This window comes from Salmo salar, chromosome ssa11 (genome assembly GCF_905237065.1).
Source record: "Salmo salar chromosome ssa11, Ssal_v3.1, whole genome shotgun sequence".
Classification (NCBI taxonomy): domain Eukaryota; kingdom Metazoa; phylum Chordata; class Actinopteri; order Salmoniformes; family Salmonidae; genus Salmo; species Salmo salar.
The window spans coordinates 43,930,750-43,955,450 of record NC_059452.1 but is presented as its reverse complement, the minus strand read 5'-3'; the positions used below and the strand labels follow the sequence as shown (position 1 = coordinate 43,955,450).

At 39.2% G+C, this 24,701-nt stretch overlaps 1 protein-coding gene across 4 annotated transcripts; it reads left to right on the top strand.

Moving 5' to 3' along the window:
• The first annotated feature begins 296 nt into the window (after nt 1-296).
• LOC106587908 (ADP-ribosylation factor GTPase-activating protein 2) lies at nt 297-24,346 on the top strand. Of its 4 annotated transcripts, XM_045689603.1 has the most exons (16): nt 297-446; nt 3,457-3,575; nt 3,709-3,781; nt 3,897-4,028; nt 9,994-10,077; nt 10,218-10,326; nt 10,497-10,559; nt 10,909-10,953; nt 12,952-13,004; nt 13,324-13,460; nt 13,878-14,009; nt 14,790-14,918; nt 18,183-18,459; nt 23,113-23,203; nt 23,458-23,579; nt 23,974-24,346. In XM_045689603.1, the coding sequence occupies exons 1-16, from the start codon at nt 375-377 to the stop codon at nt 23,992-23,994; spliced, it is 1,659 nt and encodes a 552-aa protein (XP_045545559.1). In that variant the 5' UTR covers nt 297-374; the 3' UTR covers nt 23,995-24,346. The 4 variants fall into 4 exon arrangements, with proteins under 4 accessions (XP_045545559.1, XP_045545560.1, XP_045545561.1 ...); XM_045689604.1 differs by lacking the exon at nt 10,909-10,953; XM_045689605.1 differs by lacking the exons at nt 23,458-23,579; nt 23,974-24,346 and adding an exon at nt 23,324-23,394.
• Nucleotides 24,347-24,701: the final 355 nt, after the last annotated feature.

The window sequence follows — 24,701 nt, the reverse complement described above, 5'->3', positions numbered from 1 at the left end:
AATTGGCCCAGCGTCGCCCGGGTTAGGGTTTGGCTGGGGTAGGCCGTCATTATAAATTAAAATCCATTAAAGGGGTTATTCAAAGAACTTATATGGGTTCCCCCACAGTTTCAATTTGGAGAACCCCTAAGGATACTCCAGGAACCTTTTCTTTTTAGAGTTCACCAAACTGGCCAAAATGCGTCGCCAGTGTGTAGAACTGCGGCCAGACAAACAGTCATACAAAAAGTTTAAACAATCAAAGCTCTTACAAAACGGTTTGTTTCCGACTTTACGAGGGGCACATGAACGCAGCATCACCTCTGATCGAACTTCGCGAACAACCCAGCATTTTTTATCCCCACTGGTACCCGTACCTCTAGAAAGGTAGCAAGATGGCTGCGGAGCCGAACAAGACAGAAATTCTGACCATTTTTAAAAGACTACGGTCTATTCCAACTAACAAGGTAACACGAATAAGTGCTTACTGTCTATTCACTAATTTAATGATCCGTTATTGGAGGTGGAACGTAGACCAGAAAAATGATGACGTCCATCCGTCTACAGTAGTAAGCTGGTCTCTGCCTGGGCCTTACGACGGCCAGCAAGAAGCTGACGTTAGCTCACTAGGCTAGCAGAGCGGCTACCTTTTCTTATCTAAATCGGCCACGTATGATATGTATCGTTAACGCGCCTTGTTTTTCTAACCTAGTTAACCAGTCTGGTGACTTGTTTATTTGAGCCAGAACGAGTAGGGCCGGGGCCAATGTCTGAAAGATTGTCTAACGTTAGCACCAAAGCCAACGTAATTGGACTCCTAGCAAACGTTAGCTAGCCATTAGCTTATTTTGCTTAGCTACTATCAAAGTGCAAAATTGCCTAGTTTAATGTACCAAGCTAAATTCCCCGGGTCGACTAACGTTACCTCATCCATAGCCGGGAACGACTGATGTTATCTTCTTCCCAGGGGAACTTTAAGAGCCCGGTACGAGCCCGGACGCTCGGTATGAACTTGAACACGCATCACTTGCGCTACTGTTTTGGAAATAAGGAACCTATCTTTAATATCAGCGATAAATAATTTTCAAAAGGTAAAGTACTACACACCTTTACTATACGTCTCCCCACACGGCCATATCTCCATGTTACAGCGCGTGTTGACGGAAGACTGAGGCGACCACCTGTGCTATTTAGCAATGTAACACAATTCGTGTGTAATGGAAGAAGGCCGCCAGAAACGTTTTGTAACCGAAAAATACTGTCGGCAGCAACTGTGAAGCCGGTTAAAACGGCGTATGTGTATATTTTGCAGATGTGATATGAATTTAGGGCTTTATGTTTCTAGAACCGTATCGCAATTGAGAATCAATTCCCGTTTAGATGGAGTATTTTGCTGTTCTGGCTGCCAGAGCCAGTTAACCTCTGAAAACAACCTACAATGAACAAAAATATAAACGCAACATGTAAAGTGTTGGTCCCATGATTCATGAGCGGAAATAAAAAATCCCAGACATTTTCTATGTACATAAAAAGCTTTTCTCGATTTTTTTGGCACAAATTTGTTTACATCCCTATTGGTGAGCATTTCTCCTTCGCCAAGATAATCCATCAACCTGACAGGTGTGGTATATCAAGAATCTGATTAGACAGCATGACTATTACACAGATGCATCTTGTGCTGAGGACAATGAAAGGCCACTTTAAAATGAGCAGTTTTGCCACATATGTCTCGTGTTTTGAGGGAGTGTGAAATTGCCATGCTGACTGCAGGAATGAACACCAGAGCTGTTGCCAGAGAATTTAATGTAAACTTCTCTACCATAATCCGCCTCCAACAGTGTTTTAAAGAATTTGTCAGTATGTCCAACCGGGCTCAACTGCAGACCATCTGTAACCACGCCAGCCTAGGAACTCCACATCTGGCTTCTTCACCTGTGGGGGAGTATTTCTGTCTGTAATAAAGCCCTTTTTGGGGTGGAAAAACTAATTCGGATTGGTTGGGCCTGGCTGCCAAGTTGGTTGGCCTATGCCCTCCCAGGCACTCCCATGGCGGCACCCCTGCCCAGTCATGTGAAATGCATTGATTAGGGCCTAATGAATTTATTTCAATTGACTGATTTCCTTATATGAACAGTAACTCAGTAAAATCTTTGAAATTGTTGTTTATATTTTTGTTCAGTATAAAAGGTCACTCATTGGACCTTAAGGACTAACGGTAGGGTTGCCTACACTCTTTAAGAGTACATTCTTGGGCTAGGGGTCGACTGGACCAGAATTGGGCCTTACAGGAGACGTTGATATGGAGAATCTCCTTTAAGCCCAGGAAGCAGGCATTCAACTTGCCATTATTGATTATTACAACTCGCATATAGCGGCTACCAGAGGTTACAGACATTACCCTGGTTCTATGAGTGAAGTGCAATCTTGTTGTTGTTTCTCTCGTGACCCCATTTTTCAAATCAAGGAACCCCTAGTTAGGGAAACGCTGCATTATGTTGACCAGACGGTCGACTGGTCAGTCTATCAATGGAAATACAGTCGTGAGGAGGCGCGATCAGATGGGACCATTCTAGCCAATGAGAGAGGGCAGATACGCGTGTGAACAACAGGCACGATGGTCCTTGCTATCTGGGATCATTGGGACGTCCCAACTCTGACATTACTCCATTGAAGTTGACATTAAAAGGTTACGGTAGGGGTTTGGGCTAGGGACGTCTCAAGGGTACCGGATAGCACTAAACTAGGCACAACTTCAATATAAAGTGTTTTTTTTCCTCAAAGTTGCCGGATGTCACACGTCCTACTTATATCAGTACACTCCTAACAACTTAAGCCTTAGAAAACGTCTATTAGATCAATTAAGGCTCATGTAGCAAATAAGACATTACATTTTTTGTTGACTAAATTCAACTCTCTCATTGACCTTCGACACTCTCAACGCTCGCTTGGTGGGCAAGTTTTTTGTTGAAAATTGCCACCTGATGGAGGAGACAGATTGTTTTTTAGCAGTTTCCCCTCTCGCGTCGCCTCTTCCTCTGATTGGTTGCATCTCAATAGTCTGAAATATCTTCATTTTCTGTGTAATCTTCCTTAATTAAAACAGCTGATTTAAATATGATGGAGCACTATCAGTAGGTCTTCCCCAGCAGTAGAAATAACTACTTATTGAGATGAACTCACGGCCATTTTTATGTTAGCTATGCGTTCACTGATAGCCAAGTTTAAAAAGCAGGAAAGCTATTGAACATCCATTCCTTGAGGCTGCGATCACATGTAGAACCTGAGATCTTGTGTAAATAACCCTTGAGTTTAGTCATTGACAATGAACAATGCTTTATGGTTAATGTACGAGTGTCCCCCATGTCTGTAACTACGTCGCTTGTTCTCTTCCCTGTTTAAGACCACATCCAGACATGTCTGCTGTAGGTATGTAGCTAGCTAACTAGGCAGTGAATTGTGTGTTTGTTTCTGTGCAAGGCGTGCTTTGACTGTGCTGCCAAGAACCCCAGCTGGGCCAGTATACCATATGGAGTGTTTCTGTGCATCGACTGCTCTGGCATTCATCGCTCTCTGGGAGTGCACCTCAGCTTTATCAGGTAGCCTGGCTGTCTGTCTCTCTCACACACACACACACACACGTCATGACTCGATAATCACAAGTTTTACTGTCATACACTGTCAAGGAGAACATTTGATACAATCCCCATGTTGTTTTGTTCTTCATCTCAGATCCACTGAGCTCGACTCCAACTGGAACTGGTTTCAGCTGAGATGTATGCAGGTCGGAGGCAACGCCAACGCGGTACGTCAATACGATAACATTCCATTATACATAGACGTTGAACAACACACAACTTTAAACAGGACCTGCTCTGGATCTGACTCTCTCCCCTCTTGTCTGTGTCCTCCTGGTGAAGACGGCCTTCTTCCGCCAGCATGGCTGCTCCACCAATGACACTACCACCAAGTACAACAGCCGTGCGGCACAGATGTACCGAGAGAAGATCCGACAGCAAGCCAACACGGCGCTGTCTAAATATGGGTCTGATGTGAGTATGGGCTGAGAGCGCAGCTTCAACGGTCACCCAAACGTACCATACCTTATGTAGCATGTATGCATGTAACAACTCGCTCTTAACCCAGCATTTTAAACGAGGCTCACGGTGATATATCCCTACTCCCAAGTTGTGGTTGGAACCACTATACCACTGAACATTGAGCTTTTGGAATTACACCATGTTTATTGAGTTGTTTAAATTCCTACTTATATTATGTCTTATGGTTATCTATATAGGTCTATATATTATTATGTCTTATGGTTATCTATATAGGTCTATATATTATTATTATGTCTTATGGTTATCTATATAGGTCTATATATTATTATTATGTCTTATGGTTATCTATATAGGTCTATATATTATTATTATGTCTTATGGTTATCTATTTAGGTCTATATATTATTATTTCTTATGGTTATCTATTTAGGTCTATATATTATTATTTCTTATGGTTATCTATATAGGTCTATATATTATTATTATTTCTTATGGTTATCTATATAGGTCTATATATTATTATTATTTCTTATGGATATCTATATAGGTCTATATATTATTATTATGTCTTATGGTTATCTATATAGGTCTAATTATTATTATTATGTCTTATGGTTATCTATATAGGTCTATATATTATTATGTCTTATGGTTATCTATATAGGTCTATATATTATTATTATTTCTTATGGTTATCTATATAGGTTATTATTATTATGTCTTATGGTTATCTATATAGGTCTATATTATTATTATGTCTTATGGTTATCTATATAGGTCTATATATTATTATTATTTCTTATGGATGTCTATATAGATATTATTATTATTTCTTATGGTTGTCTATATAGGTCTATATATTATTATGTCTTATGGTTATCTATATAGGTCTATATATTATTATTATTTCTTATGGTTATCTATATAGGTCTATATATTATTATTATTTCTTATGGTTATCTATATAGCAATATTATTATTATTTCTTATGGTTGTCTATATAGGTCTATATATTATTATTATGTCTTATGGTTGTCTATATAGGTCTATAATTATTATTATGTCTTATGGTTATCTATATAGGTCTATATATTATTATTATCTTATGGTTATCTATATAGGTCTATATATTATTATGTCTTATGGTTATCTATATAGGTCTATATATTATTATGTCTTATGGTTATCTATATAGGTCTATATATTATTATGTCTTATGGTTATCTATATAGGTCTATATATTATTATTTCTTATGGTTATCTATAAAGGTCTATATATTAATATTATGTCTTATGGTTATCTATATAGGTCTATATATTATTATGTCTTATGGTTATCTATATAGGTCTATATATTATTATTATGTCTTATGGTTATCTATATAGGTCTATATATTATTATTATTATTATGTCTTATGGTTATCTATATAGGTCTATATATTATTATGTCTTATGGTTATCTATATAGGTCTATATATTATTATTATGTCTTATGGTTATCTATATAGGTCTATATTTTATTATTATTATTTATGTCTTATGGTTATCTATATAGGTCTATATATTATTATTATTATTATTATTATTATGTCTTATGGTTATCTATATAGGTCTATATATTATTATTATGTCTTATGGTTATCTATATAGGTCTATATATTATTATTATTTCTTATGGTTATCTATATAGTATTATTATTATTTCTTATGGTTATCTATATAGGTCTATATATTATTATTATTATTTCTTATGGTTGTCTATATAGGTCTATATATTATTATTTCTTATGGTTATCTATATAGGTCTATATATTATTATTTCTTATGGTTATCTATATAGGTCTATATATTATTATTTCTTATGGTTATCTATATAGGTCTATATATTATTATGTCTTATGGTTATCTATATAGGTCTATATATTATTATGTCTTATGGTTATCTATATAGGTCTATATATTATTATGTCTTATGGTTATCTATATAGGTCTATATATTATTATTTCTTATGGTTATCTATATAGGTCTATATATTATTATTTCTTATGGTTATCTATATAGGTCTATATATTATTATTATGTCTTATGGTTATCTATATAGGTCTATATATTATTATTTCTTATGGTTATCTATATAGGTCTATATATTATTATTATTATTATGTCTTATGGTTATCTATATAGGTCTATATTATTATTATGTCTTATGGTTATCTATATAGGTCTATATATTATTATTATTTCTTATGGTTGTCTATATAGTATTATTATTATTTCTTATGGTTATCTATATAGGTCTATATATTATTATTATTTCTTATGGTTATCTATATAGGTCTATATATTATTATTATTTCTTATGGTTATCTATATAGGTCTATATATTATTATTATTTCTTATGGTTATCTATATAGGTCTATATATTATTATTTCTTATGGTTATCTATATAGGTCTATATATTATTATTATTTCTTATGGTTATCTATATAGGTCTATATATTATTATTATTTCTTATGGTTATCTATATAGGTCTATATATTATTATTATTTCTTATGGTTATCTATATAGGTCTATATATTATTATTATTTCTTATGGTTATCTATATAGGTCTATATATTATTATTATTTCTTATGGTTGTCTATATAGGTCTATATATTATTATTATTTCTTATGGTTGTCTATATAGGTCTATATATTATTATTATTTCTTATGGTTGTCTATATAGGTCTATATATTATTATTATTTCTTATGGTTATCTATATAGGTCTATATATTATTATTATTTCTTATGGTTATCTATATAGGTCTATATATTATTATTATTTCTTATGGTTATCTATATAGGTCTATATTATTATTATTTCTTATGGTTATCTATATAGGTCTATATATTATTATTATTTCTTATGGTTATCTATATAGTATTATTATTATTTCTTATGGTTATCTATATAGGTCTATATATTATTATTATTTCTTATGGTTATCTATATAGGTCTATATATTATTATTATTTCTTATGGTTATCTATATAGGTCTATATATTATTATTATTTCTTATGGTTATCTATATAGGTCTATATATTATTATTATTTCTTATGGTTATCTATATAGGTCTATATATTATTATTATTTCTTATGGTTATCTATATAGGTCTATATTTATTATTATTTCTTATGGTTATCTATATAGGTCTATATTATTATTATTTCTTATGGTTATCTATATAGGTCTATATATTATTATTATTTCTTATGGTTATCTATATAGGTCTATATATATTATTATGTCTTATGGTTATCTATATAGGTCTATATATTATTATGTCTTATGGTTATCTATATAGGTCTATATATTATTATGTCTTATGGTTATCTATATAGGTCTATATATTATTATTTCTTATGGTTATCTATAAAGGTCGATATATTAATATTATGTCTTATGGTTATCTATATAGGTCTATATATTATTATTATTATTATGTCTTATGGTTATCTATATAGGTCTATATATTATTATGTCTTATGGTTATCTATATAGGTCTATATATTATTATGTCTTATGGTTATCTATATAGGTCTATATATTATTATGTCTTATGGTTATCTATATAGGTCTATATATTATTATGTCTTATGGTTATCTATATAGGTCTATATATTATTATTATTTCTTATGGTTGTCTATATAGTATTATTATTATTTCTTATGGTTATCTATATAGGTCTATATATTATTATTATTTCTTATGGTTGTCTATATAGGTCTATATATTATTATTTCTTATGGTTATCTATATAGGTCTATATATTATTATTATTTCTTATGGTTGTCTATATAGGTCTATATATTATTATTTCTTATGGTTATCTATATAGGTCTATATATTATTATTATTTCTTATGGTTATATAGGTCTATATATTATTATTATTTCTTATGGTTATCTATATAGGTCTATATATTATTATTTCTTATGGTTGTCTATATAGGTCTATATATTATTATTATTTCTTATGGTTATCTATATAGGTCTATATATTATTATTATTTCTTATGGTTGTCTATATAGGTCTATATATTATTATTATTTCTTATGGTTATCTATATAGGTCTATATATTATTATTATGTCTTATGGTTATCTATATAGGTCTATATATTATTATTATGTTATCTATATAGGTCTATATATTATTATTATTTCTTATGGTTATCTATATAGGTCTATATATTATTATTATTTCTTATGGTTATCTATATAGGTCTATATATTATTATTATTTCTTATGGTTATCTATATAGGTCTATATATTATTATTATGTCTTATGGTTATCTATATAGGTCTATATATTATTATTATGTTATCTATATAGATCTATATATTATTATTATTTCTTATGGTTATCTATATAGGTCTATATATTATTATTATTTCTTATGGTTATCTATATAGGTCTATATATTATTATTATTTCTTATGGTTGTCTATATAGGTCTATATATTATTATTATTTCTTATGGTTGTCTATATAGGTCTATATATTATTATTATTTCTTATGGTTATCTATATAGGTCTATATATTATTATTATTTCTTATGGTTATCTATATAGGTCTATATATTATTATTATTTCTTATGGTTATCTATATAGGTCTATATATTATTATTATGTTATCTATATAGATCTATATATTATTATTATTTCTTATGGTTATCTATATAGGTCTATATATTATTATTTCTTATGGTTATCTATATAGGTCTATATATTATTATTATTTCTTATGGTTATCTATATAGTATTATTATTATTTCTTATGGTTATCTATATAGGTCTATATATTATTATGGCTTATGGTTATCTATATAGGTCTATATATTATTATTATTTCTTATGGTTATCTATATAGTATTATTATTATTTCTTATGGTTATCTATATAGGTCTATATATTATTATGGCTTATGGTTATCTAAATAGGTCTATATATTACTACTGATATTATTATTTCTTATGGTTATCTATATATTCCTACTGTGATATTATTCCTCTGAGAAGGCAACGAACTCCCCCTCTCTCGTCCCTCTCACAGCTACCCATATCAGCTACACATTGGCCTGTTGAGTCACCAGCGAGTGGGCAAACTCCACGTGTGATGTCACCAGCAACATTAATTAATGTCTTGTGGATAGACCACACGATACATAATTACCCACAAACACCATATCTGTTCTTATTGGTGCAGCTGCATGCTGCACTTCCAGGTCCTCACAAGGCTTTTGCAGATACCAATTCAGATTTGAATGTGCTGTGAGTGTGTAGAGGTGTTTCATATTTTAACTCACTAGTTTCAAATCATCAACTATGGTCTTCAGTTTGGGCCAAACTGTTTAAGCAGGTGTTATAGAGCTGAGCTATATTTAAAATGGGAAATCAAAACGTCCCCTATGACCAGCATATTCCTTTCCCAAAACTAGTGGGTATAGACTTATGATGTTTATATCTATAGAGGCCAGGGGTTGATTTGGCTCTGGGCCATCTAAATCAAATGTATTTATAAAGCCCTTCTTACATCATCAGATGTCACAAAGTGCTATACAGAAACCCAGCCTAAAACCCCAAACAGCAAGCAATGCAGATGTAGAAGCACGGTGGCTAGGAAAAACTCCCTAGAAAGGCAGCAACCTAGGAAGAAACCTAGAGAGGAACCAGGCTCTGGTGGCCAGTCCTCTTCTGGCTGTGCCGGGTGGAGGTTATAAGAGTACATGGCCATTAAGGCCAAATTGTTCTTCAAGATGTTAAAACGTTCATATTTGACCAGCAGGGTCAAATAATAATCACAGTGGTTGTAGAGGGTGCAGCAGGTCAGTACCTCAGGAGTAAATGTCAGTTGGCTGTGTGAATGGCGTCCGTTAACCCTTCCTCTTTCTCTCTCAGCTGTGGATTGACCCATCCAGTGTGAGTAGCCAGCCTGCAGCCCCAGAGAAGAGACAGACAGACTTCTTTGCTGAGCATACTCAGGTAGGCCTGAGGTCTACTGTTCAAATCACACCAATCACACAAGTGTTTTGTGCTTCTGTGTTCATTCTGTGTGTGCAGTAGTGTTGGTTCTGTGTGTATGTGTTGTGTTATTTAATGTGACTGAATTTGTATGTTTGCAGCCTTCAATCAGCTGGGACGTGACGGCTACTTCCCTGACAGAACACAATGGAACCCTCACTCCTCAACTATTGGAGGACACACCTAAAGTCCCCCACACCGCCAGCACTCGTGAGTCTCACACTCACACACACACACACACACACACACACACACACACACACACACACACACACACACACACACAGTCCCCCCTCTCCTATCCTTTGGTCTGGAGCTTTCCCATATGTTTCTGAGGTTGAATTATACAGTTGATCTGTGATTGTATTTGACATTCTCAGAGCTGGAGGAAGGGCCAAGCATTGAGGGACTGAGCACTGAGCAATCTCCCAAAGTCACTATAGGTAAGTCATCAGCCAACATCCTGTTCCTCCTCTGCCTCCTTTCACATGACAACGGCTCCTCCCCTCACCTCTCAATGATCTTTGCTGACCTTAAAAACAAGGAATAGGTGATGGTCACAGCCATTTACAGACCTCAACATCCACAGTAACCCCCCCCGATATTCTGGCAAGCATGCCCTAATTGGCTCTTCCCAGAATTGGAGACCCCTCCCCCTTATTTAGACGTTTGGACCAGGAACCAAATTGTCCCTACCCCTCCCATACACAGCCCACCATGTAATACAGTCACTGGAGGTTTTCCATATGACCATGGAGTCCTCAGTAACACCTGTGTCTGCTTTGTCCGTAGAGGACTCCATGCGTTTGTCATCAGATCAACCACAGCTACCCAAAGGTGATTGGAACACCTTTTTAAAAGCTGCCGTCAGCCCATTGGCTGGCCAGATTTTCAGGAAGCATGGTTGGTTCTGTGCTTGACTGATACCTCACCTGATTGTGACACGCAAGCTTAAGCCCCTCCCTCCCAGCTCTAAGTAAAATGTGTGACTGCAAAGGCTTTTTTCCTTCTTCCAGTCTCCTAACATTAATACAACAGTCAGACAACCCCTATTCAACATGTAGCCTCGGTCACAGACCTAGCAGGCTTCCAGTGCCTTTCATTCAACACGTAGCCTCGGTCACAGACCTAGCAGGCTTCCAGTGCCTTTCATTCAACACGTAGCCTCGGTCACAGACCTAGCAGGCTTCCAGGGCCTTTCATTCAACACGTAGCCTCGGTCACAGACCTAGCAGGCTTCCAGGGCCTTTCATTCAACACGTAGCCTCGGTCACAGACCTAGCAGGCTTACAGGGCCTTTCATTCAACACGTAGCCTCGGTCACAGACCTAGCAGGCTTACAGGGCCTTTCATTCAACACGTAGCCTCGGTCACAGACCTAGCAGGCTTCCAGTGCCTTTCATTCAACACGTAGCCTCGGTCACAGACCTAGCAGGCTTACAGGGCTTTTCATTCAACACGTAGCCTCGGTCACAGACCTAGCCGACTCAGTGTCATAAGTTTTCACTCCCATTGGACTTCTTCATGTTGTATTGTGTTATAAAATAAAAAATATTACATTTAAATACATCACTGATCTACACAAAATAGTCTCATGTCAAAGTGAGGGATAAATTCTGTACAGACTTCCTTCGACTGTCATTTAGATCAGTATTGTGGAGTGTTGTTGAGCCATCCTTAGTAGAGTAGATCAGTATTGTGGAGTGATTACAATGTGGTTGAGCCATCCTTAGTAAATCAGTATTGTGGAGTGACTACAATGTGGTTGAGCCATCCTTAGTTTTGTCCCATCACAGCCGTTAAACCCTGTAGCTGTTTTAAAGTCACAGTAGGACTCATGATGACATCACTGCACGGTTCCCTTCCCGTCCAGCAGCTCAGTTAGAAAGGCAGTCTGTATCTTTGTTGTGTCTGGGTGGTTTGATAAACCAGCCAAAGCTTAATTAATAACCTGATCATGCTTAAAGGGATATTCAGTGCCTGCCATTTTTTTTTACCCATCTACCAATCGCTGCCCTTCTTTATGAGGCATTTGAAAAGCTCCCGTTGGTTGAATCTCTGCTTGAGATGCAGTACTTCAACCTAGTCAGTGGTACAACTGAATGTATTCGACTTAAATGTGTCTGACCTTACAGAGGTTGTATGTTTGGGGTACCAAGAAAGGGTCATTCAAATCATGTTGACCCCTATTATTTCACACACTGATGCCATGCAACTTATTGTGTGATTTGCTAGACAAATGTTTTCTGCTCAACAATCAATATATTTTAGTTATTAATTTTTCTTAATTTGTGAACATTTTATATAATTTTATTTTCAGTTTGACATGGAGTATTTGGTATGGATCAATGATTTGGTGCGTATCATTTCACTTCTGCTTCGTATCAAAATGTGAAAGTCCAATGGGGTGAATCCTTATTGTAGTATCTGTATGTCCCATAACTTTAGAATAACGTAAACAAATGAAACTATTTCTGTCAGGTGTATGACAATGGTGCTGTCCTTCAGCTGCAGTGATATAACACTGCTGATTGTAGCACATTGCTTGTCTTGAAACTGCTCTGACTGGATAAAAGGACTGTTGGAATGCTATTTCTCACCTGAGTGTGTTGACATGTTCTTTGTGTAGCGTCTGCTAAGGGTACTGAATGTTTGCACCTTTTAACAGAGGGGAAACGTACAACGGTTTGTGCATTCACATGTATGGGGGCACGGCTATGCATTGGTGTGTGCGACTTGCAATTCTTTTTCAAAGTTATGCAGAGCGATTACAACTCGTGAGTCCATGGCCTGTCGCTGTCCACCAGTGTTCTAATGATGATCTTTGTGTTACAGATGTGAAGCAATCCATCATTGGGAAAAAGAAGCCCAGCACTACTAAGAAAGGGGTAGGTTACAACCCCTTCAGCATTCAGACAGGGGGCTCCGCATGAGGAGCAGGGTTTAGGCTGGTCACGTGATCTGACTAGGAAACACGTGGAGCCCTAGATCTGGCATGTAGTTAGGGCTCGGTGTTGTTCCTGGATAAGTCACGTTGACCAGAAAAACAAATGTCCCAAATCAGAACCACCAAACCTGGCTAATGAATCAAGTGCGTTGATCAAACCATGAATGTAATACTACCACTTGTCCACTGGGGGGGCAGTCATTTCCTCTATCTGTCCCCAGCTGTGTGTAACCATCTCCTCTGTGCTCCTCTCCCTCCAGCTGGGTGCTAAGAAGGGCCTGGGGGCCCAGAAGGTGAGCAGTAAGAGCTTCTCGGAGGTGGAGAAACAGGCCCAGGTAGCTGAGAAGCTGAGAGAGGAGCAAGCAGCGGATGCTAAGAAACAGGCAGAGGAGTCTATGTGAGTGAACCAAAGTTTGACAGTCAGAGAGCATGGAAACACCTCCGCCCCACATTCTGCTGTTTAGTGTTTACACTATATTAATATTTGCTGTCTTCTCATGGTCAGACTGTTCAGAGGTTGGTTAAATCAGGCTGCAAATAATGCAGCCTACTTCTGCGTACAGAAAGTGAAAAGAGGTGATCCTTGAGGACAGCAAGTAGTGACATCGGCTGGCGCAATAATTGTATTATCGTGTAACCGACAATTATGGACCATATAAAAATTGTCTTAATATATTTAACACACTGAGGGTAATGTTGGTAATCATTTTACGAGGAGAACGACATGGTCGGGAGGAGAATTTCCGAAAAATTCCAAGTGGGCAAAATTGTTGCAAATTAATGTAGAACAATTGACAAATGTCTCTTTTTGCAGTGTGGCCTCCATGCGCCTGGCCTACAAGGAGCTGGAGATTGACAGGAAGATGGACAACAAGAAGATGCAGAACATGGAGGGTAAGAAGAGAGAGCAGGCTGAGAGACTGGGCATGGGCTTCGGCAACCGCAGGTAATCAAGTTATCAGTGTTCAAACCATGTTTTCAAAGAACAGTAATGTTTCTCTCATGGAATAAGCGTTCCTTGAGCACTACAAATAGCAAATGAGTGCTGCCTGTTTGCATGTGCTACTGTAGGCTATAGTATTCCTGCTTAAACGATACTTCAGGATGTTGGCAATGAGGCCCTTTATCTACTTCCCCAGAGTCAGATGGACTCGTGGATACCATTTTTATAGTCCGTGTCAAATTTGAAGGACGTTAGAGAGAGTTTTGTGAGCCAATGCTAACTAGCGTTAGCGCAATGACTGGAAGATACCATTGACTTCCAATCATTATGCTAATGCTAGTAAGAAATTGCGCAAGGGCTAGTTAGCAACTTCCTTCAAACTGCACGCAGAGACATAAAAATGATATCCAGGAGTTGATCTGACTCTGGGGAAGTAGATAAAGGAGTTGATCTGACTCTGGGGAAGTAGATAAAGGAGTTGATCTGACTCTGGGGAAGTAGATAAAGGAGTTGATCTGACTCTGGGGAAGTAGATAAAGGAGTTGATCTGACTCTGGGGAAGTAGATAAAGGTCTTAATTGCCAAAAATCCCAAAGTATTCCTTTTAATTATTTACGCTTTTGGTTGGTGTCCTACTCTTTGATGGGATGCCATGTTACAGAGTGTGGCTTTAACTTCAGTGGTGTTTGTGTGTTTACGGTGTCTGTGTGTGTGTAGATTGTGTTGCAGTACATTATTGTGTGTGGACATGACTTAAGTGTGTGTGTATTCTGCGTATTCCAGCACCATATCTCACTCAGTGATGTCAGAGATGCAGGTGATTGAGCAGGAGACGCCCTTGGGGGCCAAGTCCTCGCCTCGCTCCAAACTGGACATGTTGGATGAGCCGGGCTTCTCCTCCGGACCCCCTAAGTACGTCACACCCCAAACAGATCAGAATGTCTTCTCCTAAGGAGTAGTAGTTTTTTCCCAAGATGGCGTAGCAGTTCAGACGTCCTCTACCCTCCTCTTGTCGTGTCCCGTGTATATATATATTTACATATTATTATTATTTTTTTTTTCTTCACTTATCTTTTTTATATATATTTTTTTAATTCTAAAAACTCAACCTCAAAGCACTCTCCTGCAACCCGCCTCACCAATTTAAAAAAGAAAGTATTATTTACCTCATCTGAATTCCACAACAGAAGCTAGCAAGAGGTTAGCCATTTTCACTGGCTAACGTTGAAGTTCAGCTAGCCATGGTTAGCTGTCCTCAGCTATCCATTAGCTCGAAAAGCTATCGCCAGTTTTTGTACAGCGCGACTCAGACCAGAGCATACCGGACCTTACCAACGCATACCAACGCCTTTCTAAGGTCTTCGAAAGCCAAGTCAACAAACAGATTACCGACCATTTCGAATCCCACCGCACCCTCTCCGCTTATGCAATCTGGTTTCAGAGCTGGTCATGGGTGCACCTCAGCCACACTCAAGGTCCTAAACGACATCGTAACCGCCATCGATAAGAAACAATACTGTGCTGCCGTATTCATTGACCTGGCCAAAGCTTTTGACTCTGTTAATCACCACATCCTCATCGGCAGACTCAGTAGCCTTGGTTTCTCAAACGATTGCGTCGCCTGGTTCACCAACTACTTATCTGACAGAGTTCAGTGTGTCAAATCGGAGGGCCTACTGTCTGGACCTCTGGCAGTCTCTATGGGGGTACCACAGGGTTCAATTCTTGGGCCAACTCTTTTCTCTGTATACATAAATGATGTCGCTCTTGCTGCTGGTGAATCTCTGATCCACCTCTACGCAGACGACACCATTCTGTACACTTCTGGCCCTTCTTTGGACACTGTGTTAACAACCCTCCAGACGAGCTTCAATGCCATTTAACTCTCCTTCCGTGGTCTCCAACTGCTCCTAAACACAAGTAAAACTAAATGCATGCTCTTCAACCGATCGCTGCCTGCACCTGCCCGCCTGTCCAGCATCACTTCTCTGGACGGTTCTAACTTAGAATTTGTGGACAACTACAATTACCTAGGTGTCTGGTTAGACTGTAAACTCTCCTTCCAGACTCACATCAATCATCTCCAATCCAAAGTGAAATCTCGAATTGGCTTCCTATTTCACAACAAAGCATCCTTCACTCATGCTGCCAAACATACCCTCGTAAAACTGACCATCCTACCAATCCTCGACTTCGGCGATGTCATTTACAAAATAGCTTCCATTACCCTACTCAACAAGCTGGATGCAGTCTATCACAGTGCCATCCGTTTTGTCACCAAAGCCCCATATACTACCCACCACTGCGACCTGTACGCTCTCGTTGGCTGGCCTTCGCTTCATAATCGTCGCCAAACACATTGGCTCCAGGTCATCTACAAGACCCTGCGAGGTAAAGTCCCCCCTTATCTCCGCTCACTGGTCACCATAGCAGCACCCACCTGTAGCACGCGCTCCAGCAGGTATATCTCTCTGGTCACCCCTAAAGCCAAACTCCTCCTTTGGTCGTCTCTCCTTCCAGTTCTCTGCTGCCAATGACTGGAACGAACTACAAAAATCTCTGAAACTGGAAACACTTATCTCCCTCACTAGCTTTAAGCACCAGCTGTCAGAGCAGCTCACAGATCACTGCACCTGTACATAGCCCATCTATAATTTAGCCCAAACAACTACCTCTTCCCCTACTGTATTTATTTATTTTATTTATTTTGCTCCTTTGCACCATATTATTTATATTTTATCTCTGAACTTTCTTCAAACTACAAATCTACCATTCCAGTGTTTTTCTTGCTATACTTTATTTACTTTGCCACCATGGCATTTTTTTTGCCTTTACCTCCCTTATCTCACATCATTTGCTCACATTGTATATAGTCTTATTTTTTTTTCTACTGCATCATTGATTGTATCTTGTTTTACTCCATGTGTAACTCTGTGTTTTTGTATGTTGTCGAACTGCTTTGCTTTATCTTGGCCAGGTCGCAATTGTAAATGAGAACTTGTTCTCAACTTGCCTACCTGGTTAAATAAAGGTGAAATAAAAAAAAAAAAAAAAAAGTAGTGGAAAAACGGGTTTCTGTCCGATTCCAAATGGACTTCCAACCCCAAGCTAGCTACCTCCCAGGCACTGGTGTTAGTGTATACAGCTGAAAGGATTGGATTGGTATTAACAATATGGTAATGGATCCAACTTGCCTTCAGATAGGCTTGATATACTTGTCTTCATCTTGCTAAGACACCTATCCAATCATTTCAGAATTATCTAAGAGCCTTGGGTCTATGGGTTAAGGGTAGAGCCTTGGGTCTATGGGTTAGGGGTAGAGCCTTGGGTCTATGGGTTAGGGGGTAGAGCCTTGGGTCTATGGGTTAGGGGTAGAGCCTTGGGTCTATGGGTTAGGGGGTAGAGCCTTGGGTCTATGGGTTAGGGGGTAGAGCCTTGGGTCTATGGGTTAGGGGTAGAGCCTTGGGTCTATGGGTTAGGGGGTAGAGCCTTGGGTCTATGGGTTAGGGGTAGAGACTTGGGTCTATGGGTTAGGGGTAGAGCCTTGGGTCTATGGGTTAGGGGTAGAGCCTTGGGTCTATGGGTTAGGGGTAGAGCCTTGGGTCTATGGGTTAGGGGGTAGAGACTTGGGTCTATGGGTTAGGGGGTAGAGCCTTGGGTCTATGGGTTAGGGGGTAGAGCCTTGGGTCTATGGGTTAGGGGGTAGAGCCTTGGGTCTATGGGTTAGGGGTAGAGCCTTGGGTCTGTGGGTTAGGGGTAGAGCCTTGGGTCTGTGGGTTAGGGGTAGAGCCTTGGGTCTGTGGGTTAGGGGTAGAGCCTTGGGTCTGTGGGTTAGGGGGTAGAGCCTTGGGTCTATGGGTTAGGGGTAGAGCCTTGGGTCTATGGGTTAGGGGGTAGAGCCTTGGGTCTATGGGTTAGGGGGTAGAGCCTTGGGTCTATGGGTTAGGGGTAGAGCCTTGGGTCTATGGGTTAGGGGGTAGAGCCTTGGGTCTATGGGTTAGGGGTAGAGCCTTGGGTCTATGGGTTAGAGACTTGGGTCTATGGGTTAGGGGGTAGAGACTTCATCAACCTCTGTTTCCTCAGATCTAATCCATTATGAATGTGTCCTTGTGTATCCCTACCTGACCAACATTGGATCTATCCCTGCCTCTGTGTGTGTGTGTTTTGTTGGGACAGGTACAAGGACAACCCGTTCACGGCGGGCGACGGCTTCGGCTCGCGGTGGGACTCTGATGGGGGCGTGGCCTCCTTCACCTCCTCCTGGGCCCTGGAGAAGGAGGAGCCTAAAGAGGAAGTGACCATCTCCAGCATCCAGCCTATCGGAGAACGGCCCAGTCGGCGGAAGGCAGAGGAGGCGGCGCCCGTGTCCGAGTCGAGCGAGGCCCGGCAGAAGTTTGCCAACGCCAAGGCCATCTCTTCCGACATGTTCTTCGGCCGCGAGAGCTATGCCGAGGTAAAGTTACACCGCTGTATTACCAACAAATACCAGCCACCTGTCAACTGAATGGAAACCTGTAGAGCAAGGCAGGCCGCATTTAATAACACAACCGCTGCTCTGGTCTAGTATGGTGTTGTTTAATATTGTGTTGACTAGTATGGTGTTGTTTAATATTGTGTTGACCAGTATGGTGTTGTTTAATATTGTGTTGACTAGTATGGTGGTGTTTAATATTGTGTTGACTAGTATGGTGGTGTTTAATATTGTGTTGACTAGTATGATGTTGACTAGTATGGTGTTGTTTAATATTGTGTTAACCAGTATGGTGTTGTTTAATATTGTGTTGACTAGTATGGTGTTGTTTAATATTGTGTTGACTAGTATGGTGTTGACTAGTATGGTGTTGTTTAATATTGTGTTGACTAGTATGGTGTTGTTTAATATTGTGTTGACTAGTATGGTGGTGTTTAATATTGTGTTGACTAGTATGGTGGTGTTTAATATTGTGTTGACTAGTATGGTGGTGTTTAATATTGTGTTGACTAGTATGATGTTGACCAGTATGGTGTTGTTTAATATTGTGTTGACTAGTATGGTGTTGTTTAATATTGTGTTGACCAGTATGGTGTTGTTTAATATTGTGTTGACTAGTATGGTGTTGTTTAATATTGTGTTGACTAGTATGGTGGTGTTTAATATTGTGTTGACTAGTATGATGTTGACTAGTATGGTGTTGTTTAATATTGTGTTGACCAGTATGGTGTTGTTTAATATTGTGTTGACTAGTATGGTGGTGTTTAATATTGTGTTGACTAGTATGGTGTTGTTTAATATTGTGTTGACTAGTATGGTGGTGTTTAATATTGTGTTGACTAGTATGGTGGTGTTTAATATTGTGTTGACTAGTATGGTGTTGTTTAATATTGTGTTGACTAGTATGGTGGTGTTTAATATTGTGTTGACTAGTATGGTGGTGTTTAATATTGTGTTGACTAGTATGGTGGTGTTTAATATTGTGTTGACTAGTATGGTGGTGTTTAATATTGTGTTGACTAGTATGATGTTGACTAGTATGGTGTTGTTTAATATTGTGTTGACCAGTATGGTGTTGTTTAATATTGTGTTGACTAGTATGGTGGTGTTTAATATTGTGTTGACTAGTATGGTGGTGTTTAATATTGTGTTGACTAGTATGGTGGTGTTTAATATTGTGTTGACTAGTATGATGTTGACCAGTATGGTGTTGTTTAATGATTGTGTTGACTAGTATGGTGGTGTTTAAGATTGTGTTGACTAGTATGGTGTTGTTTAATATTGTGTTGACTAGTATGGTGGTGTTTAATATTGTGTTGACTAGTATGGTGGTGTTTAATATTGTGTTGACTAGTATGGTGGTGTTTAATATTGTGTTGACTAGTATGGTGTTGTTTAATATTGTGTTGACTAGTATGGTGTTGTTTAATATTGTGTTGACTAGTATGGTGTTGTTTAAGATGGTGTTGACTAGTCATGGTGTTGACTAGTTAATGGTGTTGACTAGTGGATGGTGTTGACTAGTCTAGTGAGATGGTGTTGTCTAGTATGGTGTTTAGTAGGAGATGGTGTTGACTAGTCTAGTGAGATGGTGTTGACTAGTCTAGTATGGTGTTGACTAGTCTAGTAGATGGTGTTGACTAGTCTAGTGGATGGTGTTGTTTAATATTGTGTTGACCAGTGAGATGGTGTTGACTAGTCTAGTATGGTGTTTAATATTGTGTTGACTAGTCTAGTGAGATGGTGTTGACTAGTCTAGTGAGATGGTGTTGACTAGTCTAGTGAGATGGTGTTGACTAGTCTAATGAGATGGTGTTGACTAGTCTAGTGAGATGGTGTTGACTAGTCTAGTGAGATGGTGTTGACTAGTCTAGTGAGATGGTGTTGACTAGTCTAGTGAGATGGTGTTGACTAGTCTAGTGAGATGGTGTTGACTAGTCTAGTGAGATGGTGTTGACTAGTCTAGTGAGATGGTGTTGACTAAGTCTAGTGAGATGGTGTTGACTAGTCTAGTGAGATGGTGTTGACTAGTCTAGTGAGATGGTGTTGACTAGTCTAATGAGATGGTGTTGACTAGTCTAGTGAGATGGTGTTGTCTAGTGAGATGGTGTTGACTAGTGAGATGGTGTTGACTAGTCTAGTGAGATGGTGTTGACTAGTGAGATGGTGTTGACTAGTCTAGTGAGATGGTGTTGACTAGTCTAGTGAGATGGTGTTGTTGGTGTTGACTAGTCTAGTGAGATGGTGTTGTCTAGTGAGATGGTGTTGACTAGTCTAGTGAGATGGTGTTGACTAGTCTAGTGAGATGGTGTTGACTAGTCTAGTGAGATGGTGTTGACTAGTCTAGTGAGATGGTGTTGACTAGTCTAGTGAGATGGTGTTGACTAGTCTAGTGAGATGGTGTTGACTAGTCTAGTGAGATGGTGTTGACTAGTCTAGTGAGATGGTGTTGACTAGTCTAGTGAGATGGTGTTGACTAGTCTAGTGAGATGGTGTTGACTAGTCTAGTGAGATGGTGTTGACTAGTCTAGTGAGATGGTGTTGACTAGTCTAGTGAGATGGTGTTGACTAGTCTAGTGAGATGGTGTTGTCTAGTGAGATGGTGTTGACTAGTCTAGTGAGATGGTGTTGACTAGTCTAGTGAGATGGTGTTGACTAGTCTAGTGAGATGGTGTTGACTAGTCTAATGAGATGCTGTTGACTAGTCTAGTGAGATGGTGTTGACTAGTGAGATGGTGTTGACTAGTCTAGTGAGATGGTGTTGACTAGTCTAGTGAGATGGTGGTGTTGGTGTTGACTAGTCTAGTGAGATGGTGTTGACTAGTCTAGTGAGATGGTGTTGTTGGTGTTGACTAGTCTAGTGAGATGGTGTTGACTAGTCTAGTGAGATGGTGTTGACTAGTCTAGTGAGATGGTGTTGTCTAGTCTAGTGAGATGGTGTTGTCTAGTGAGATGGTGGTGTTGGTGTTGACTAGTCTAGCTAATGTAGGGCTGTCCCCGTAAAATAAATACAAATATTGGTCGACCGAGAGTCGTCTGTTCTTTCTACCAGAAGATACTTTTTTTTTTAAGTAGAGGAGTGGATCAGGAAACCAGTCAGTATCTGGTGTGACCACCATTTGCCTCATGCAGCACCACACATCTCCTTCACATAGAGTTGATCAGGCTGTTGATTGTGGTCTGTGGGAAGTTTCTGGATATTGGCGGGAACTGGAACACGCTGTCGTACACGTCGATCCATAGCATCCCAAACATGCTCAATGGGCAACATGGAAGAAGTGGGAAAATATCAGCTTCCAGGAATTGTGTGCAGATCCTTGCAACATGGGGCCGTGCATTATCATGCTGAAACATGAGGTGATGGCAGCGGATGAATGGCACGACATTGGGCCACAGGGTCTCGTCACGGTGTCTCTGTGCATTCAAATTGCCATTGATAAAATGAAATTGTGTTCGTTGTCCGTAGCTTATGCCTGCCCATACCATCCCCCCACTACATGTGTGGGGCACTCAGTTCTCAACATTGACATCAGTAAACCGCTCGCCCACAAGACGCCACACACGTGGTCTTCGGTTGTGAGGCAGGTTGGACGTACTGCCAAATTCTCTAAAACGACGTTGGAGGCGGCTTATGGTAGAGAAATGAACATTCAATTCTCTGGCAACAGCTCTGGTGGACATTCCTGCAGTCAGCATGCCAATCGCACGCTCCCTCAACTTGAGACCTCTGTGGCATTGTGTTGAGTGACAAAACTGCACATTTTAGAGTGGCCTTTTATTATCCCTAGTACAAGGTGCACCTGTGTAATGATCATGCTGTTTAATCAGCTTCTTGATATGCCACACCTGTCATGTGGATGGATTATCTTGGCAAATGAGAAAGGCTCACTAACAGGGATGTCTACAGATTTGTGCACAAAATTTGAGAGACATTTCTGGGACCTTTCTTGTTTTGTCCAGTGTAATACCAGAGGCTCTTCTAATGAAACTGATTCTAAATCCTTTATTAAAGCATAGCAAAGTTTTATTTTTTTAATTTTTTATTGCCTAATTTGTACAATTGCTGTATCCGACATTTTGTGATTAGACAATTAAGGCAAGGGCTGTTTCCTCGTCTCCTCACTCCACTGCTGTCTCCGCCGCATTGTTCTCAACACCACTATGCTGGTTAACTCTGCTATTATCCACATAGCAACATGGTTTAGGAAAAGGCGCCAATTCAACAGCGCACTGATGTTTCAGAACCGCGGACAGCGACCGCTATCCAAGCACATTATTTATAAAATAATATTTTTATTAGTGTTGCACCATTGTTCTTATGTAACCATATAGAATTTCAGTAGCACATGTCTTAGAAATGGACTGTTCCATCCCCACGGCCTCTACAATGGATCAGTCCAATCAGACAGGCGCCAATCAGACAGGTGTCTTGTGCACCATTTCATTTTTTAAATAATATTGTGACTGACTGCTCAACTAAAGAAATATCGGTCGACCAACAGCATATCGACCAAACAATGGAGCAGTCTAAATGGGTTCAACCCTAAACTAATGAGATTGTGTCGTTGGTGTTGACTAGTCAAGCGAATGCGATGGTGTTGTCTAATGAGATGGTGTTGTTCTGTCATTCCCCAGTATGAGGCCAAGACACGTCTGGAGGGCCTGTCTGGCAACACGTCCATCAGCTCTGCTGACCTGTTTGGGGACGGGAGTGACCGTGACACAGGTAAGGGTTCATGTTGTGTGTTTGAGTATTTGTTAGTGTGTGTGTGTTTGATCTCTCTCTCTCTCTCTCTCTCTCTGTCTCTCTCTGTCTCTCTCTGTCTGTCTCTCTCTGTCTCTGTAGGGGCAGCAGGTTATGAGAGTGTGTTTGAGTATTTGTTAATGTGTGTGTGTTTGTGATCTCTCTGTAGGGGCAGCAGGTTATGAGAGTGTGTTTGAGTATTTGTTAATGTGTGTGTGTTTGTGATCTCTCTGTAGGGGCAGCAGGTTATGAGAGTGTGCTGCCGACGGGGCCAGACATTGCTCAGTTCAAACAGGGGGTGAAGACTGTGGCGGGCAAGATGGCCGTGCTGGCCAACGGCGTCATGAACACCATACAGGTGACAGGACCAGACACCTCAACACAATACAATTACACATACAGAGAAACTCTATTGTCCTGTCTACTGTCTAGTAGGACACACAACTGAAAACATAAATTGAGCATTTGTATTGAACAAGTCCAGGTGGTCTCTCCCTGTTTGTCAGTTTTCTTCAGTTTGGTTCCTAATGATCACCACTCTGTTCTCTAGTATTGGTAGGAAAACATACCGCTCTGTTCTCTAGTATTGGTAGGAAAACATACCGCTCTGTTCTCTAGTATTGGTAGGAAAACATACCGCTCTGTTCTCTAGTATTGGTAGGAAAACATACCGCTCTGTTCTCTAGTATTGGTAGGAAAACATTACTAGATGGATGTTAATGTGCTGACCCAGCTTGTTGTGTTTGTGTTAGGATCGCTATGGAGCTTACTGAAGAGACCAGGACGACCAACACACAGCTGCAGGGGAGAGGGAGCCATGACGTCATACTGACAGAGAGCGGAGGAGGGGGGGCAGAGAAAATCACTACTGACTGGTATCTGTAGTGAGAGAAGGGAAGAGAGATTGCATGAATGGAGGGGGACCCAAACCCCCCCCTAACCCCGTTTCTGTCCATCCACTTTTTAGAGTGAGACAAAGTTTTATTTTCAGCAAAGAAAGCTCTGAAAGGTGTAAAGTATTTTTTGTTCTGTTCTAACTAGTCTTGTTTTCTATAATGTTTTGGTCTCTGATTTCAACAAATATTAATGATATAAAGTATTCTCTAAGAATGATATGATAACCAATCCTCTCTGTTGATCTATGCTTTTTGACATTGTTTTTACTGTGTGTTTTCAACCGTCTCTCACTATTTTAACAGACAGAGCCGCATATGTTTAACCATTCAGCATTAACATCATCAAAGGGAAGCAGTAGTCCAGTACAGTTGATTTATCCGTTACCATGACAATGGACCACAACATTCTCTGGTCGAATGGAGTGGAGTTAATCACACCAAGTTAAATTGTAAGAATGTTTTAACTGAACTCCACACAGTCGGAATCAAACACAACACCTCCACTCTGAGTGATGCCATCTACCAAGGTCAGGAGATGGACGGGGAACAGAGGAGGTGTACTTTAGGAACATAATGACCTAGTC

Coding starts and splice junctions, on each gene's coding strand:
- LOC106587908 (XM_045689603.1), top strand. CDS start 375: ATGGCTGCGGAGCCGAACAAGACAGAAATTCTGACCATTTTTAAAAGA. Junction 10,954..12,951: donor TCAACCACAGCTACCCAAAG/GTGATTGGAACA, acceptor TTTGTGTTACAG/ATGTGAAGCAATCCATCATT. Junction 23,580..23,973: donor GCGTCATGAACACCATACAG/GTGACAGGACCA, acceptor TGTTTGTGTTAG/GATCGCTATGGAGCTTACTG.